The sequence below is a fragment of the Aristolochia californica genome, unplaced genomic scaffold (genome assembly GCF_029961685.1).
Source record: "Aristolochia californica isolate CCGP_79_NKW_82.1479 unplaced genomic scaffold, dmAriCali1.0.hap1 SCAF_2, whole genome shotgun sequence".
Taxonomy (NCBI): domain Eukaryota; kingdom Viridiplantae; phylum Streptophyta; class Magnoliopsida; order Piperales; family Aristolochiaceae; genus Aristolochia; species Aristolochia californica.
This window is the reverse complement of record NW_027181881.1, coordinates 49,664,593-49,682,385: the sequence shown is the minus strand read 5'-3', so window position 1 is coordinate 49,682,385 and position 17,793 is coordinate 49,664,593. Positions and strand designations below refer to the sequence as shown.

At 40.0% G+C, this 17,793-nt stretch overlaps 1 protein-coding gene across 1 annotated transcript; it reads left to right on the top strand.

The window, feature by feature from the left end:
• The first annotated feature begins 8,569 nt into the window (after nt 1-8,569).
• Nucleotides 8,570-15,536, top strand: LOC137956213 (transcription factor LHW-like). The gene is made up of 10 exons (XM_068803595.1): nt 8,570-9,250; nt 10,107-10,325; nt 10,418-10,499; nt 10,890-10,928; nt 11,330-11,389; nt 11,531-13,204; nt 13,420-13,521; nt 14,005-14,145; nt 14,227-14,352; nt 14,525-15,536. The coding sequence occupies exons 1-10, from the start codon at nt 9,156-9,158 to the stop codon at nt 14,714-14,716; spliced, it is 2,730 nt and encodes a 909-aa protein (XP_068659696.1). The 5' UTR covers nt 8,570-9,155; the 3' UTR covers nt 14,717-15,536.
• The last annotated feature ends 2,257 nt before the right edge of the window (nt 15,537-17,793 follow it).

Here is a 17,793-nt window from a genome sequence, read left to right as displayed (position 1 = left end):
CCCTCCATAGGGGTGGCATCGAGCCGAGTCAAGCCCGAAACTGCTTATGTTTGAGCCGAACTTGATTTAAATATTCCGAACTTGAGTTCTAATCGAACTTAGCCTCAAGCCTAAAATTGTAATCGAGCTCGAGTCCAATAATTTTAATCGAGTTCGAGCTCCAATATACATTTAAAATTTTGCATAAAATACAAGTCAAATAAATTATATATAAAATTATGCATATATTTTACATAAAATTGGACATAACCTCTATATATTAACCATGCATAAAATTATATATACACTATGTATAAAATTATTCATAAAATTTACATAATTAGGCATAAACTTTATTCAATAGTCAAACACAAAAATATTCCTTTGAAAAGCAACGCTTATTTTGTCCATTTGTACTCAATCAGATCCTTCTGATTCAAGGGCTAGAAAACCAAATCATGGAGACAGAAAAAGTTTAAGAAAAATGGTTTTGGATGACCTAATCGTATGGCCATTTCCATTTTTTCTTCGGAGGATGGATTCATATAGCATTAGTTCTTAAATGCTACCAATATGTTCTTTTGAAAAACTTGAGTGGAGTTAGCAATAAGAGAGTACCTCAAACAACCTGAGTCTCTTTAAGAGTCATGAGGAAGAGACAACCAGAGTTCTAAAAATAATTTTTTTTTCACGTGCTTATGATCTTGCATATGCGAAATCAAACGATTTTCGCGCGCATGGCGAAAAATTATTTCTCCCCTAACTTAGGTGTCTGGTTCTCCACAGCGACGATGCTGAGGGCAAGGGGGTCTAGCTGTGTTGATGAGGAGTTGTCGTCGGGGCTAACGGTGGCAGCCACAGAAGTAGCGGTGAAGGCAGACGTCAGGAGGGAGAAATTGAAGGAAGCAATCAAACTGAGTAGTGGCGGAGGCGGCCGACCAGCAGCTGTCAACAGTGACGGAGGCGGCCATAGTAGTGGACAGGTGGGGTTCGGCGGTGACAAGGGGAGGAAGAATTTTCCCCCCTTCGCTCTCACTCCTAGCTCCTGCCTCATGGTCCCGACTCTCGAGCCCTCGTTAAGTTAATGAGCTGACTCATGAGATTTTGAACCAAACCATGGTTCGGTCGAGCTCAGCTCGTTAACTCAAATTAATCTTATCTGGATCCAGATAAATCGAATCAAACTGAGCTGAGTTCGAACCGCTCGCGAACTGGCTAGGTTCAATGCCACCCTAGCCTTCCCCATCTTTTTCTTTAGTGAGAACTCTCACCCTACCTAGCGGGAGCTCCCACCATCATCATAAGAAGGGGGAGGGGCTCCCTTCTCTTATCCCTGGCCCTTTCCAGCTCCCTCCTCTTTTCTTTTGTTCAACATGACGTCGTGAAGCTCTCAGAGTTGAAATTAGAAGAGAACCCTCCCCCTTCTTCTACAATGATTCGAGGCAAAGTAGAGGAGAGGGAAGACCCCCTTCTCTGACACTAGTGGTGCTCATGGTTTTAACAATTTCTTGGACCAATTAGGCTAGCAAATCCAACTTAATAAAAACTCCAAAGAAAAAAAAAAGAGCATATTGTTTAATTAAAATACATGAATCACTCGCTTGTACATTTGTCTACAATTTTAATGATGCACATAAGTTTAAAATCTTATATTATATCTGGGTAATTTATGTGCCACAATTGCGGGACATGCCTGCAATTAAACCTTTTGATTTTTTAATTTTACTTAATGCTGATGGTCAGTTTTACAAAATCTGGTTATTGATGTTGTCTCATTGTCAGTTTAAAAAGAGGGAGAGAGAGAGAGAGAGAGAGAAGAGCTAGTGGAAACACCGTTCGTCGACAGAGGATAGTGAATACTAATCGAAAAACAAGTTCTAGATGGAGATTGAGACTACGACATGACAAAGCTGAGAAGCTACTTGTGGTTAGCCGAAGATTATTGAAACTTTTTACGTTACTATAGAACGAGAAAAATGAAAAACAGTAGAAAGTATGATGATGATTTGACTCCTTAACAGTCAAGTACAGACTGAGAAGATAGCTGGATGACTTCTCCTGGTCCATCCATTTCATTCATCTATTAATACAACCGTTCAAGACTTTTCAGCTAGCTCTTCGCATTTATTTGGGCACCTGATCCACGATTTCATTCCATATCCTTATCCAGTCTCGCTTAAGGACTCAGAAAACTCATCGAAAGGAGATGAAAGAGGTAACTCGCCAAGGTTATAAGAGGACATGGAAGAAGTAGATGTCCTCAACACAATTTACCTGCAAATATGCTACACTTCCAAAGAACGTCGAAAGGTTGTCAAAGATCCTCCAATGGCAAAAACCTAACAAGAATGAGCATATTTCAACAGCTTCTAACTTGTAAGGGATCAGACCTCATCTATATTTACTTTCAACAAATTCGTTTACGAGGACTTTAGTATCCCTAAGTTTTTCTTGCTTCTCTTTTTTTTTTACTCCCAAGTCCTTTCCGACAATGATTATTTCTCGTTTTTTTTTTTTTTTTGCCCTGATGTGTTTGGGTCCAGTTTTAGAGGCCAAATCTGATATCGATAACTATAATCCCTTCAGTTATCGGATAAGATCCTATTGAAGTTTTATTTATCTGATCATGTTAAGCTTATCTTCTCTATCCTAAATTGTATAAATACCACAATTGAAAAAAGTGTGGCTCAGTTCATCCTAAAGTGGTTCAGTTCAAAATCTAACAAAATCCACTTTCTAAATATTTTCATGCTTTGTTAGGGAAAGAAGAATCGGCTTGCATAACCGTGTTTACATAACCAATCAGCTTGCTAGCTTATTTATCTCCTGCAATACATGCTTTAGAAGTATGGGATATTGCTGGTTCATGAACTAGGGTTGGGTTAATCTCTTTCAATTAGATGTATAAAAGGGAATAAAATACCATTTTAGATGGGATTATCATTCTCATTTACCTTTTTCATGTAATTGAAAGGGACAACCTTCAATGTTAATCCATAGATTAACATATTCTCCTAGAATTTTAGTGGAGTTACATGTCCTTGTGATACCTTAGCAGACTAAGTTACATGTTTCGACACAAAGCCACCGTAAATCCAAAAGTGCAGCTTCCACGCTTTGAAAAGGGCATCCAGGAAGATTTTCCTGTTTCCCGGTGAAATCTTCTTCTTTGGCTGGCAGGCACGCCTGACTTTGACAATCCCTATCCGATGAAATAAATTATAAAGTTGCGTCGTTCACTTGACTGTGAATTCTTGCCTTTCCACATTTCTTCCTACCTTTCAAATGATCCACTTGACATAGATTGCTTAATGTCTTCTTCTGGGTCTCTCCCCAAATCTTTCTCTGCAGATCACATGAGGTTGAAGTAATTGCCACACCCTCCAAAACACGCAAGTAATAGCAATTAGCAAGCAACTTGTCACATCTAGTAAGGATTCCGTATCTACTTCTCCACTTGGTGGCATCCGCGCGACATACCATTCACACTTTTGAATGCCCCCACCTGTTTGATGAAATTATTCAGTAAACTGCAAACGCTCTTGTCTTCTTACTCACGGCTAAATTGGAGGGCAGCTGAGGGTCGATCAAGATTTGGTTTAACGACTTCTTATGACCCGTTCTGGTTAGGTACGAAGGGCAATCATAAATATAACCAAACTCTGGTAATTCATTCTGGTTGGCAGGTAAGAGGGGGAAGGAGGCCAAAGGTGGGAAGAGGTAAATGAGTCCAGGATAGGGACAAGCCTCGCGAGTGGACAAAATTTGCGGAAGTAGTGGAAGAGCAGAAGCCATCACATCCAGAGAGGATGCCAAGGTCAAACGTCTTCGTAGTTAGTTATTAGACTGGCAGTGGGAGTCCCTCGGTTTTGTCGCAGTCCCGCCGCCTTGTAAAGGAAACACATGCTTCACATGGGTCTGCGACTGGGATGAGATTGAACTTCAATTTGAGCGATCAACAATAGAAACACTCATCAAATGCAATTTTGGATTCCATATTTCGGTGGCAACAGTTCCTTTTGCCTCACATGAACTGCTGTTTCTGATTTTCTTAAAAGGCTAAACATTGTTTATATTAAAGAGCACAAGAAATCACACACACCTTTTTCAGCTCCTTCCTTCCTAGCTTAGCTCATTCATTCACTGAGATATGCATAAGTGAATATTCATTTTAGAAGCTCCAAAGCTCATTCATATGTCAATAATTTCCATCCATTTCAGACCCAGATGAGAGTACGGTGATTTCAATCGTCATCTTTGACTCTAATCAATATGATTCACAAAGAGATCCCGGTTGATACAGAGTACCAAACCTTTTCCTCCTCTGAACAAAACAGGAAGATCTCATATCTCCCGGTGGGTCCTTCTGGAGATGCAAAATGGGGCAGATGAGGTTAGTAACCAGACAATTTTCAACCATCCGTTTTTCCAAACAAGCAAGAAAATAAATCTTTCTAGGGAGAAGATGAAGCCCTTTCGGCTTCTGCGTTGATTTCTACTTACCGAGTCAAGATTCTCAAGCTAAATTGTCTTCTTTGTCGCTCCACCTTTTCCCCTCTCAGGCCCTGCTGGCCCTATCATCATGAAGCATGATGCGTGGCGCACTTCACCACGGGCCTAAACCCACCTGCAAGAGTGCGTAAAGCGCACATGTCCGCAGCAGCAAATTTTCATAGCAATACTTGTATCATCGACAATGGAGAGCTTAGTGGGTATGGAGTAATTTTCCGTTAAGAGAAAACCATGATAAGACAAATACAAGGTATTGCTTGCAGGTAATGGGAACATTTCACATCATATTCCATAGGTCGGGTCCAATGCTCATCCCAAAATACTTAACTAATTTAGAAAACCTCTTTCCCAACTAATAAACTTAAGATTTTTGTACTCACTAATCCATGTGGGACTATTCTTTAACATTCCCCCTCACTTGTAGGCCTTCTCTAAGGCTCTATATAAGTACTTGCTTTGATACCATGTAAAGTTGGGTCCAAAGCTCATCCCAAAACAACTAACCCACTTAGAAAGTTTATTTTCCCACTAATAAACTCAAAATCTTTTTATTCACTAATCCATGTGAAGTTGTCACGCGGTTAGATTTAGGCTAAGTCCGTCTAGCCTTGCGGAATATCTACCCCGTGCGGCCTAGCTCTTCCGAAGAACTAGTCAGCCTCCTTGAGCCTCGGATCCTCCAACCAATACTTCACACAAGAAGTTGCAAGCCAAATGGGACAATGAAAGGACCAAGATATAACAGAGAAAAGCCTACTTTGTATTAAGAATACAAGATTACAAATGATGGCCAAACACTCTTGAAAGCCAAGGCTAAAAACTCTCTCTATACACTTGATAAGTAAAGAATACTAAGGATATTTTTTAACAATTTCAGTTTTATCTTTCTTCACTTTCGGTTTGTTCGTTGAGTGATAGTTGTTTTTCATGGGTTCAAAATACTTGATTAGAAGTGGTAACAAATCTCCTCGTATTCTACATTTCTACTACTAATGCAAAAATAAAAAGTCATGGTTCATCAAAGGGTTATGGCTAGTAAGGATTGCACACTGTGGCTTTAAGTGGCCGGCGTGTCTTGTCAAGTCTCTCTAATGTTGATCTGTTTGTGGGATTCGTATTGTCTGTTAGATATTGAATTGAAACACAATCTTTTCATTGATTAAGGGTGGTATTTATATTATTTACAATCTGAAACGATAAGTTTGAGATGAGAGAATAATTACACTTTTGGATAAATACAATGAAATGTTTAATTCATTGGGCCCAAACGTGATTCATGGAGATTACTTTATCTTTTTCTACAATTTGTGGCTGAAAACTAATCAAGGGAATTTGACAGCATGAGTGCATATAATTTTTTTTTAATATTACAGGGACATACTTTGAGTGTAACTTGGTAAACTGATCCTTCTTTCCATTAAATTATCGAGCTAGGCATAGGATAGTAATAGAATGAAGCAGAAATAATGAATTCAGTCCTTTCGATGAGGAGATCTTTTTAATTTCTATTTTATATTTTGCAATTCTTCGTATTCAAATATTTAATGTCATTCGCAATGAACTATATCTTGGAGTAATGAGAAGGAATGACATTATGAGATCAAGTTGCCTTTGAAGGGCGTCACTTCAGCTCAAGTATACACATTGTCTGCCTTCTGTACACCACCTCTAACTAAAGGAATAACCTGTTTACATTGGGATAATGGCCATCAATCATGTGAATGACCAGCTAGAATCATATATCATTTGACTAATCACACATTATCCTTGAGGTTAGACAAGTTGTAATATTCTGAAACTGAGAAGACTGAAGTGGGGTTTAAGAGATTTTTTTGCATTTGACATTCGCAACCAGTGATCAGACGAGTCTTAAACTGCAAATCTAGTAACCTTAACACAGTCCAGCGAGTGCCACATTCAAGCTTCAGAAAGTGACCCATATAATTCATTAGACGATTCCGTTTTCCATATGGAGCTGTAATACACAAGCTGCTAAAGCTATGCACAGTTCACACAGATACCTTAACCTACGCAAAAGGATAGAAAGGAAAAAAAGAAAAGCAGGCAAAAAGGACAAGTGATAGTAAAGAGAAAGTGGGATTGGCCGGAAAAGGGAAGGGGGCCACCGGCTACACACCCCTCTCTCTCTCTCTCTCTCTCTCTCCCTCTCTGAGAGATCAGGCCTGACATGAACAATTGCTAAAGTAAACAAAAAATCATTTGTGGCATGCATCAGTTCATAACTTTGTACTTGTTTTTCATTTACTCCACCTCTGCTTGTAAAAAGTTGATTCCCAACCCATCTCCCAAAATCATCAATTCATTATAAAAATTGGTGACCCTTGTGGGTTCATTTAATTTGTCAGTTCAGCGGTTTACTAATTAAGTAGGAGAGTTCCTTTCGTCACCAAACTACCATCCCAATATTAGAGTTGACACCATTCAGTCTTGTACAATTCGTGATTAAACTAATTAACTTGCTCGTCCCTTTCATCGTCCTTACCCTCAATGTGACCTTTGCTGTTGGCTGCACTGCTACTTACCCCCAAACGACTCTTATTGTCACCGTCGTACCTTCATGACTTCACACCTTACTGACATCTACCAACTACCCCATGTTGCCACCTTGTTCCAGATCATGTTTTCTATCTAGTATTCAAGGAATCGCGAAAGCTCCGTGGAATCAAGCCAGGTTAGATGTTGGACTGCTCCCATGCACTCCACCGGCCGGCCATGTCCCGGCCCTGCTCGAAATGCACTATAAAGGGCAACTTTGAGTTGCATAAAACTCTCGAAGAGGCAACGATCTACTGCTCTGCTCTGCTCTCTGGGTCTTCGTTAAACGGGTGCAGGTGAAGATGAATTTAACTTGAGACGTTGCGTTCCCTGACGAATCTCTTGCAGGCAGTTGCGTTGTAGTTTCTTCTCAAATGAGCATAGACTACAGATACAGAGTCCAGTCATGAGACGACAGCAATGTCCACTCGCTCACGGCTCAGCCAAATCCCACCAAACCAGACCTGAACCGGTGCCAGCATTACGGCACTCGGAATCCAAAACATAAAAAGTGAAAAAACCCCTCATAATCGGAAGCCTTTTGTCTCTTTTCCTGCTGTGTCGTTTGAAATCTCAACTGTCGATTTGACTGGGGCAGTGTAGGCAGATAGTGATCCGACAGGTAGAGTTTGGTCCCCAAAACGGTCTTAGTAAGCGCGCAGTTCCCCACTCTTAACCATTGAAATTGGTGAAAAGAAGAAAATGAATCATAAACTAGTCGTTTAATGTAAGATGCAGAGGGGGGGGGGTCTCTCCTAAGGCTCCTAGTTGTCAAGCTCGTCTGACTCACTAAACGTTTCTTTTTAATCTCCCAAAGCATGATTGCTGAAACAAAGAGGATAAAAATATCTCTAACAATACTAAGTTGGAAATCGCTAACCATGTCACAATCTTGATTACAAGGCTTGTTATTGAAGCTTAACATGATTTATCTCTTACCTAAATAAAGAGGTCTTGATGCGGGTCTCACTTGAATGGCAATGAGAGAGTCTAATGATTCAATGTATATACTCGAGCAGATTACATCATTCTTGTTAGATTAATTATAGAATAAGAGAACAGAAGGCATCACAACCACCCACAAGAACGGTATAGTAGTTTACAGAAAAGCCAAGGACAAAAACTGGTCTGTCAGCTCAAGAACAGTCTACCCACCATACAAAATTCCCTGACTGCACCAAAAGAATAGCCCACCAATCTGAAACGATATGTATTCAATAATCCCCTCTCCGTTTCTTTATTCGTAAAAAAATAAATTTGAAGGAGACAGTGGCATTTTTAGTAATTTCATTGAATGCCAGGGGGAATCGCCTTTCAAGTCTGTCTCACACTCGCAGTCTCCTCCACTACGACTCTCCATAAAGCCAACTGGAAGACGACAAAAACGCGTGGTATTTGCGTTATTATTTGGGGTATTGGCTGGTAATAGGAGGAAGACACTGTAGACTGTGGACTCCCTCTCTCTATATCTGAGAAACAGAGGAAATCTTCAGACATATGAGAGTGTTATGTGCCGGAGAGAGAGCAGGGAGGTTTTGTCCAAATCTGCCACGATTTGCGCGTTTTGCCCCTTTCAGGCCTGCTATTGTTTCCCGTTTTGCCCCTGGTGCTGAATCATGGCGGATTCCGAGATGAACAGGCGATAGATTGTCAACACCCGGCTATCGCTCTGTGTTCAGTGTCCCTCCTCTGCAAGAAGTGGTTGATTGGTTTTATTGCTGTGTTGCTTGCTGCCGGATTTCCCCTTTTGCCTAAATTGCCCCTGGTGGATGGATTCATGGTGTTTCACAAGACTTTTTGAACTCCTCTAATTCTCTGCTCTCTTCCCCCAACTCTTTTTTTCGTCGGAGGAGCTTCCCCGCGATTTCTGTTGTACTTCCCTCTTTTCTCTCGCCAGATGGATTGCCGGAAAATGCTGGCTGCGAAGACGGAGCCGGCGAGGAAGAGGAGTAGAGGTTTGAGGACGAAACAGGCCGGGCGGGGATCTTGCCGAGGCAGTTAGTCTGAAATTCAGCTATTAGAGCTTCTGGGCTCTCGTTCTCTGCCTAAATTTTTCTAGCTGCACCTTCTTTCTTTAGTCTCGGTTGTTAGTATTGCTCTCTGTTCACATGGGGTCGTTGCTGAAAGAAACACTGAGGTTTCTTTGCGGCGGAGGCGGATGGTCGTACGCGGTCTTCTGGAAGATAGGTCGCCAAAGTCCAACGTAAATCCATTTGCATTTTATCAGCTGGTTCTACATACCTTTGCTTTGGGTTTCTCTTGCTTTTTTTCCCCTGATGGAGACCTGGAGAAGCTAGGATTTTGATTTTTTTTTTCACCTTATTGTGCATTATCCTCCCAGTTTTTGCTTTTTGATCCATCTTGGAATCAGACCTTGGTTTTGGCATTGGCTTGGATCAAATTAGTCTTCTGTTATTTAATCTCTTTGTATGAGTGTGTTGTTTTTAAGAAATGTACTCCACTTACTAACTTCTAGATGGCTTCGATTTTCAATTTTACTTGTTTTCAGCTGTGATAGTGTGTTGTTCTTTACTGTCCACTAGCATTTTGTTTCCTAATATGCGGTTTTCTTCGAGTTTATTTATTTTCATCTCGATGATATTATTTCTATACAAGTAAAAAAGCGATTTTATTTCATTTTCTAATATATGTATGACAGATCAAGCTAAATGCCTCTGGGGATTTTGTTTTATTTTTTTCTCATCTCATCTTGTTTAATGACGCAGTTGATTACGTTATTGTGCTGAATATTTTAGTTTCATTTCAGTGCATTTCCTGTTTTATCATTATGGGGTTGGTGAGAAGTCTATCCTTTTTGTTTGTTTAATTTTCCCTCTCTTTTCTTTTTTTAGTTTTATGGATAAGTTCCATATCTCATCCAGTAGATCGAACTCTTATCCGTTCGAAAATATGGTTTCTTCCGCTTGCCGATTGACAATTGCTCTGTTCTCTTCAGGTTTTACTTTTCTCGTTCGTTTATTTAGGAACTCATTGATCTTTGAAAGTTTTTCAAACTATTTTACTCTCTTGGGTTCTAAGGATTTAGCTTGATTTCTCAGGCTTTTAGTCTGGGGAGAAGGCTATTATGAAACTGCAAAGCATTTGGGTCTCCCGGATGTTTCTGAAATTGGAAGTACCGAGTTGATTCTTAAAGAATGGGAAGCCCTTTGGAACCCTTCTGGAGATCGATTTGGACAGCATAAATCCCCCGCAGAAGATCCTGTTCTTAGTCTTGTCAACAAAATAATGATGCACCAAGTTCATATTGGAGGAGAAGGGTGCGTAGCTTCTTCTATCTACTTCTCCTTCTACTTCTTAAGAATGGTTAATTTGTACGTTAGCTTACACTAAACCATGTTTTTGTTGCCAGAATTGTTGGCCGAGTAGCCTTTACAGGAATCCACCAGTGGATTAATCCAGAAACCCAGATGAGCTGTCAAACAATCTCAGAGGTATGTTAAACTATTGTTTATTAATGAACTAAAATCTCCAAAATGTTTCATAAATACATGAAGGTATATTTTGGTTCTTTTGAGTATCTTCGTATGTTTATCTTTAAGCATGTTAGGCTTTTCTATGAGATGCTTGTAGCAAATGTTGAAACGATGACTAGTTATATTTATTTTCCCTCCTTTCTCAATATATATATATATATATATTCCCTTTCCTTTTCAATATAAGTGGGGTTTGAATAACTAAAAGAATTACTTACACCATCACTTAGAAATTAACAGTTTGATATTGTTCTGCAAAAGATTTTGCTTTAGATTAACAATTCTTACAGGAGCCAGTGGTTTCAGCTAAGAATCTCATGTGGGCTGTTTCTCTTGTTCACTTGTCAGGATGAGGAGGTGCGGCACCAAGTTTTGGCTGGCATACAGGTCTAGCATCCTCTTTCTTTATCTTGTTACTTTCCTCATGTATGCTTGTTGGAGTCTTCTTCAGTGTAAAGTCTTCTGAATCCACATGTGTAGTCAGTCTGGAAATCTACATGCAAAGGGTTCCATAGTAATCTCAAATTATCTGAAAATATCACAAGTAGGATTATCCTATAAATGTCCCTGTAAATTTAGGCAAAAGATGCAGAAAGTTTGGTTGACTGTGGATCCCTGACCTCTGTCATTGTGGTGATTGGTGCATAGTTGTCACGAGCTCGTATGCCTGCAGACCTGTCTTTGTTACTGCTCAAATGTGATGCTATAATGATGGACACGGATTGCTTTTGAGTTTATTTCTCTGCATGTATATGGTTGTTTATTTGAAGCATGATGGTGTTCTGCAGACAATTGCGGTTATCCCTGTGGTTCCATATGGTGTTGTACAATTTGGTTCAAAAAATAAGGTACTTGCTCTTACTTGTTTTCCATAAATTGAAAATGAACCATAAATTTCTTACTTTATGTCCCTATTGATATGCTGGTGGGCTTAAAGGATATTCTCTTAGCACTCTGTCACTTACATTTCTCTCTTCCCATTTCTGCAGGTGATGGAAAATGTGGGGTTTGTTAGCCAAGTGAAGCAATTATTTGTGGAATTAGGCAGTTTCTCAGAATGCTTTTCATCCAGTGATATAAAGATGGCTTTAGGTCAGAAAATCCCTAGTACCTCTTCTGTTGGAATGTGCAATTCTGCAGATCAATCTTCTAGTGGAACTTTTCATGTGCCCTCTTTGACTCCCTTTGCCGTCAATAATTCCCATCAACAAATCCAGAGTTCAAGACATGTCAATCAACTTTCAAATGCTTTACTTAATCGGAATAATCAGAATAATGGCAGTGCTTATTTTGTGCGGACAATTTCCAATGCCTCTGTCACTAACTCAAACAAATCTTGTGGCTGCTTTTCTTCTGACCATCCTGTGAAACAACCATCAGAAAAGGAAGCAGTAAGAGCCCAAATAATGTTGTCTAATACAGAGGTGCTATTCAACCAGCCTGTGCCACAGAATTCGTGCCCTAATAACAATGCTTCCTCGAGTAGTCATGTTAGATCATCTCAGTCAAGTCCTAACATTAACAATGCATTGAACTATGAACAAAAATCAACTGCTGCTTCCATACTTGGAAGGGGTGCATTGCACAATACTGGAAAGAATCTCAGATCCCCATGTGGTGTGTGGATATCAGTTGACGGTAACCCATCCTTTCCATCTGATGAATTTACCAGTTCTCCTGACCTAGGAATCCCTCCATTACCCAAAAATCAAACTGAATCTTGCTCTCATCAGATAGCAGATGCTGATTTTTTCCATGCCCTTGGCATCTTATCATCCAATTCAGGTGAGGGTAAGTCTTGCATACAGACCCCTCTTGCCTCTTCTCATGTTTGTCAGGCAACTTACTCACAGCCTGGTGAGGGAATTCAGAGATCCGAAGGCACAGCGTCTGAAGAAAATACATCTCAGACATTGAACAAAACCCTAAAAACACCTTTTGTTGCAGAGGGCGATTTGTTTGATTTGTTGGGTTTAGAATTTAAGATGGCAAAATACAGTGGGAATTTGGATGATGTGGTTGTTCCTGGAGTTGATAAAAAGGAAGAGAACTTGAGCTGTGATGTCTCTACATGCATAACATGGCTGGATAAGGGCCTTCCTGGCCCCATTGAGGAGACAGTGAAAGGTGGGATGTTGGAAAGTGATATCTTTGCAGAAAGTGGGTCAGACCATCTTTTAGATGCAGTCGTTTCACAGATTAACTTTACTGCCAAACAGAACTCTGATGATAATGTATCTTGTAAGACTGACTTAACAAGGACAAGTAGCTGTTGCTTTCATGATAACCCTTCTGCTTACAGTAAGGAATCTTTGACAGAAAAGCTTGAAGGAAGAGAGCTGTTTGGTCTTCCTAAAGCTCTTATAAAACCAGAGATAGCTCAATTGGGGTCTTCTAAGTCTAACCTTATCAGGGAAACAACTGGAGACATCTCCCAATGTAATGGAATGTATAAATCTCAAAACAACCTGTGGGTTGAGGATAGTCAGAAAATGAAGCATGATAGCATTTCCAGTGGAAACTCGAAGAGGGCCAATGAAACAGTGAAACTGAACCGAAAGAGGCCTAGGCCGGGAGAGAGTGCAAGGCCCAGGCCCAAGGATCGCCAGATGATCCAGGACCGGGTGAAGGACTTGCGGGAGATTATACCAAATGGGGCAAAGGTGATTTGTTCTTTGCTTGTTTGCTTTCATTCCACTTTACTTAATACTATGAACATAGTTTAATTTTTATTCTTATTTATTTCATTCACTGTAAAGATTTTTAAGAACATAGTTTAATTTTTATTCTTATTTATTTCATTCATTGTAAAGATTTTTATCTTTTGACTCTTCTTGGTGGCACTAATACTTACCCTGCTTCTTGTTTGGTATAACAGTGCAGTATTGATGCATTGTTGGAGCGCACCATCAAGCACATGCTTTTCTTGCAAAGTGTGACTAAGCATGCGGACAAATTAAAACAAACTGGGGATTCAAAGGTAAAATTTTCTTATTTGCTACTTGAGTATGTGCCGATCCTTATGGTTGTTATTTGGAAGCTCTCCAGTCCATCCTCCTTGCCTAGTTGGTGTGTTGCTTATCCCAACACTAATGGAGTCCTGTATCCCTGTAGTTCATTCCCTTCAGATAGGATTTGTTTTGGTAACTGCATCTGGGGTTTGCTTAGATAAACCTTTACATGTTATGTGCTCATCAAGTATCTCTTGCCTTACATAAATCAAGCAGGGCATTATACGATTTTATCAGGGCAGTGCTGTACCTTGTGCTCTATGGTCACATCCATGGTTTCTTAGAAGGGATGCTTTGTAGGACTGTATTTAAGTAACTGTTTATCAGACTGACTAAAACATTTTTGGAAAAGAATATTACAATGAAATCTGCAAGTATACATGTAAGATAATGCTATCATCTTTGGGAAAGTGTATGTTTTGGATGATTTTTTGCCTTCAATGTGTATGCAGATTATTAGCAAGGAAGGTGGCTTGCTCTTGAAAGATAACTTTGAGGGTGGTGCTACATGGGCTTTTGAAGTGGGTTCTCAATCCATGGTCTGTCCAATAATAGTTGAGAATCTGAATGGACCTCGTCAAATGCTTGTGGAGGTTAAAATTTTTTTTCCTTCGCTGTAAATTTTCATCTAGTCTACTGCCAGAATGCCCAATTCTAACTTTCATTTTCTTCAGATGCTATGTGAAGAACGTGGTTTCTTTCTGGAAATAGCAGATATAATTAGAGGTTTGGGATTGACAATCTTGAAGGGAGTGATGGAATCTCGTAACGACACAATATGGGCCCGCTTTGCTGTTGAGGTTCACTACCTGTCATAAAAATTCCATCAATTAACTGGAAAAAGAGATTAGCACTACATGAGTTTTTTTTTTTTCTCTCGATTGATTCCAACTGTTTGTCCAGCGTAATTTTCCAGTATGATTTTCAGAAGAATATACCGAAAATGACTTGCCCTTGACTTGTTTTGTACAGGCAAATCGAGATGTGAGCCGGATGGATGTATTTATGTCCCTGGTGCGTCTTTTAGAACAAAACGCAAAGGACAATGAAGCACTGAAATTTAAGGATAGTGGCAGCATGGGAGCTAGCATATTCAACCAATCTTCAATACCAGTTACTGGGTCCTCGATAGCGGCTATTGGGTTGGTTGACAGCTTGTGTTAAGATCATCTAGTAGTAGGCACAAATCCAGACATGCTGAGAGTGGGCCTGTTTTTGGTCTACCATGACTAGCATTCTGGTTGGGGTTGAGTTCTAACTCCAGCAACTCTTTTCTTTTGGATTTGGGAACTGACCATTAGGGACTTAGTCTTCAAAAGCTTTTCAGACATGATGATGCACTGTCATTTTGTCTAAATTAGATACATAAAATATGCCTGAACTGTAGCCAGTAGGTTCCATGGGTTAAGCGAATTTCTGGGTACTATCGGGGAGTTGGTAAAAGTCTTTTAAGTGGTGTTTGTTTTTTATGAAGCAGAGGCCTTTTTATGTGTGCTGTTTGGGAGATGGAACTGCAACCCGAATGTACAAAAGAATGAAATGGCCATACTGAATGAAGGTCTGGGGGTATACTTAGTATCATCATCTCCAACAATGCATATTTATAAGCTCAAAGATTGTTGTTGCAATGTGGCTTAGTTAAGACCTTACAATGAACCGGTTAACAGTAGCTTCTTGACAACTTTGTGTGGATGAAGATGAAGCAAATCAGAAACATGTTTGAATATTTTCCACTCTGTTGTTATATATCTGGAAGGTAGAAGCACTTTTTACCAGCTAGTTCTTGAATTAGCACGATTAATGTAAAGGATGTTCAAACGATGCATGAATAGCAGGTGGATGAACTACTGTATTCCAGACCTACCTGGATATTGAATGCTTCCTAGGACCAAATGAGGCTAGATAGGCATCCTGACTCTGAGAAATTAAGGCAAGAAACTTGTTACTGCCAATGCAGGTTCTATTATTTCTTACAGGATACCAAGGATGGCTAATTTTGTCTCCTTATTCAATGTTTATTAAATATGAAATTATGCTGAGGGGTTCCGAAACTTGACCTTCGTCCCACGATCAGGCTCTGGATCTATGATTTTTATAACTTCAGTAGGGATAGTAAAAAGGCGCCCTTGTCAATATGATAGAACTACCAGTACAGAACTCAGCCATGGATTCAGTGCATAATGTATAGAAAAGAATGTATGGAAAAACTCTAAAAACACTGAAACAAAGCTGATAACAAATGAAATTCCATCAATAAGAAGATCAAATTATTTCAATGAATACAGTAAACGGATGGGAAAGTAGCAATTAGTAGTTACATGATTCAAAAGCAAGCCGTTGCTTTCCCATTCACGAAAACTCCAAATTATAGCAATCGTTTAAATGAATAAAAAATCTAAGAGGACTCCCTTTTTAGGTAACAATACCCAAATTACTCTTTTTTTCTTTATTAAAATCGACCAAAGACATTCGGTCGCCTAACATATGAGATTGAGTTCCTAGGTTGTCCTTTTGTCATCTTTTGTGATTTAATGATTGTATCGTCTACTCGTGTTTGGATGAGAGTTGGTGGGTTTCTTCGTTTCTTGAATGGAGATCTTCTAAGAGCGTCATCACACCCCATTGTTGATTTATTACCCGAGCTGATTGTGATTCCACAAAGTTACAAACCCTACCCTACACATCACCCGCTTTCTTCTTTCCGCCATGAACGACTTAGCCATTTCTCAGTAGTTTAACCTTGAACAGGGAAGCTCCATCTGGGAGCCGCCTGCAGTAGCTTCTACCAGGAAGCCATATGAATTTTGTACTCCATCCCATTATCGTTCTTTTCTGTCATCAACGCAACAACTTGCTTCTCTGCCCATCTTCCACCACCCTTGTGGGTGTCAAACAGCTCGGCGCCATCAACTTGTTCTCCCCATGAAAACAGTCCCCACATCCACTCTTAACACCACTTGTATCCATCGCCATTAACGGAAACTTCTGGGTTTCAGACTGCATGCTCATTTGTGTGCAAAAACCACGAGACAACGTCCCTTTGCGTGAGACTCCGCGAAACCAGTATGTAGTATAGAGCTAATCAATGTTGCTATGGAAAGTCTCCACGTGCATTATGATTGATGAAAGCTTTCTGTGCAAAACATCATCACCTCAACATGTGCACTCGGCACTGTACTTCGGTGGTCCTGATAGAAACCTAACTTTGAAGATCATCCAGTCCCTTTGGTTGGTCTCCATTGATGCAGTTCTATTAAAATAAGAAGCCAATAATGCAGGGGAGCATCACTACTAATTAGATTATCTATGAGTGATCAATGGCTAAACGGTGATTTGGCCAACGTCATCGATCTTCAGGTGGAAACATCTTGATTAAGGTTTCATGATTGTCTTCATCAGAAGTATCTTTGCCTAACGATCTGAAGCCCAAAGAACTGGCCTCAAGCCGCCAGTGTCCCCATGCCCTAGTGGTACAGCTTTCAATTGGTAGTCAGCCTAGGGGTTGTTCTACCAAAACAAGAAGATAGAGAAGTGTTGTTTGTCCTCTTGACCAGGTGGAGTGGAGTCATCTTCAATCGCAGTCTCAGACCAACACTGGAGAAATCCTTCACAGCTGTTTCACTACCCTACGCAGGGCTTAAAGCGTTACCTAATGTAAGGTTTGACGTTGAACGAGAGGAAGGTGAGGAAGGTTTCGAAAGGGAAAAAGGTAGAGCTCCATCCGCGGAATCTTTAAATGCGAATGGCTGTTGCTCTGATGATCTATGAAGGTTAATGGACGTCGTAATCTATCTTGTGTTGACTGAACGCATCGTTAAGAAGTTGATAATGAACTTGATGCCATGGCCACTTGGAACGCTCATAGAAGAAGTTATTCCACTCACAGATTAAAACTAAGCCTCCGGATTTAGAATTGCCACATAGATTAGCTAACCAGTCAAAGAAGAAGCACCTTTAGAGTTTGTTTAAGCAAAAAATGCTGACCTTCCAAGAGGGGTTTGTCTTCATTAACCCAAGATTAGGCTTTAATATTTGGATAATGGTGTACGAAGCCGTATGGCAAGCCTCACGAGCAGATGACACCGATCGTTTGGCAATATGATTTGGAGCTGCACCATGGTTAAACTTTCATTGGGCAGGTAATTGGAGTGATTTATTCGGGAAAGTGGTCGATTTCAAGAGATGATCCATCAAAAGAGAGTCCTGATAGGCAGTTTGAACAACCTGATTTTAATCTTTTT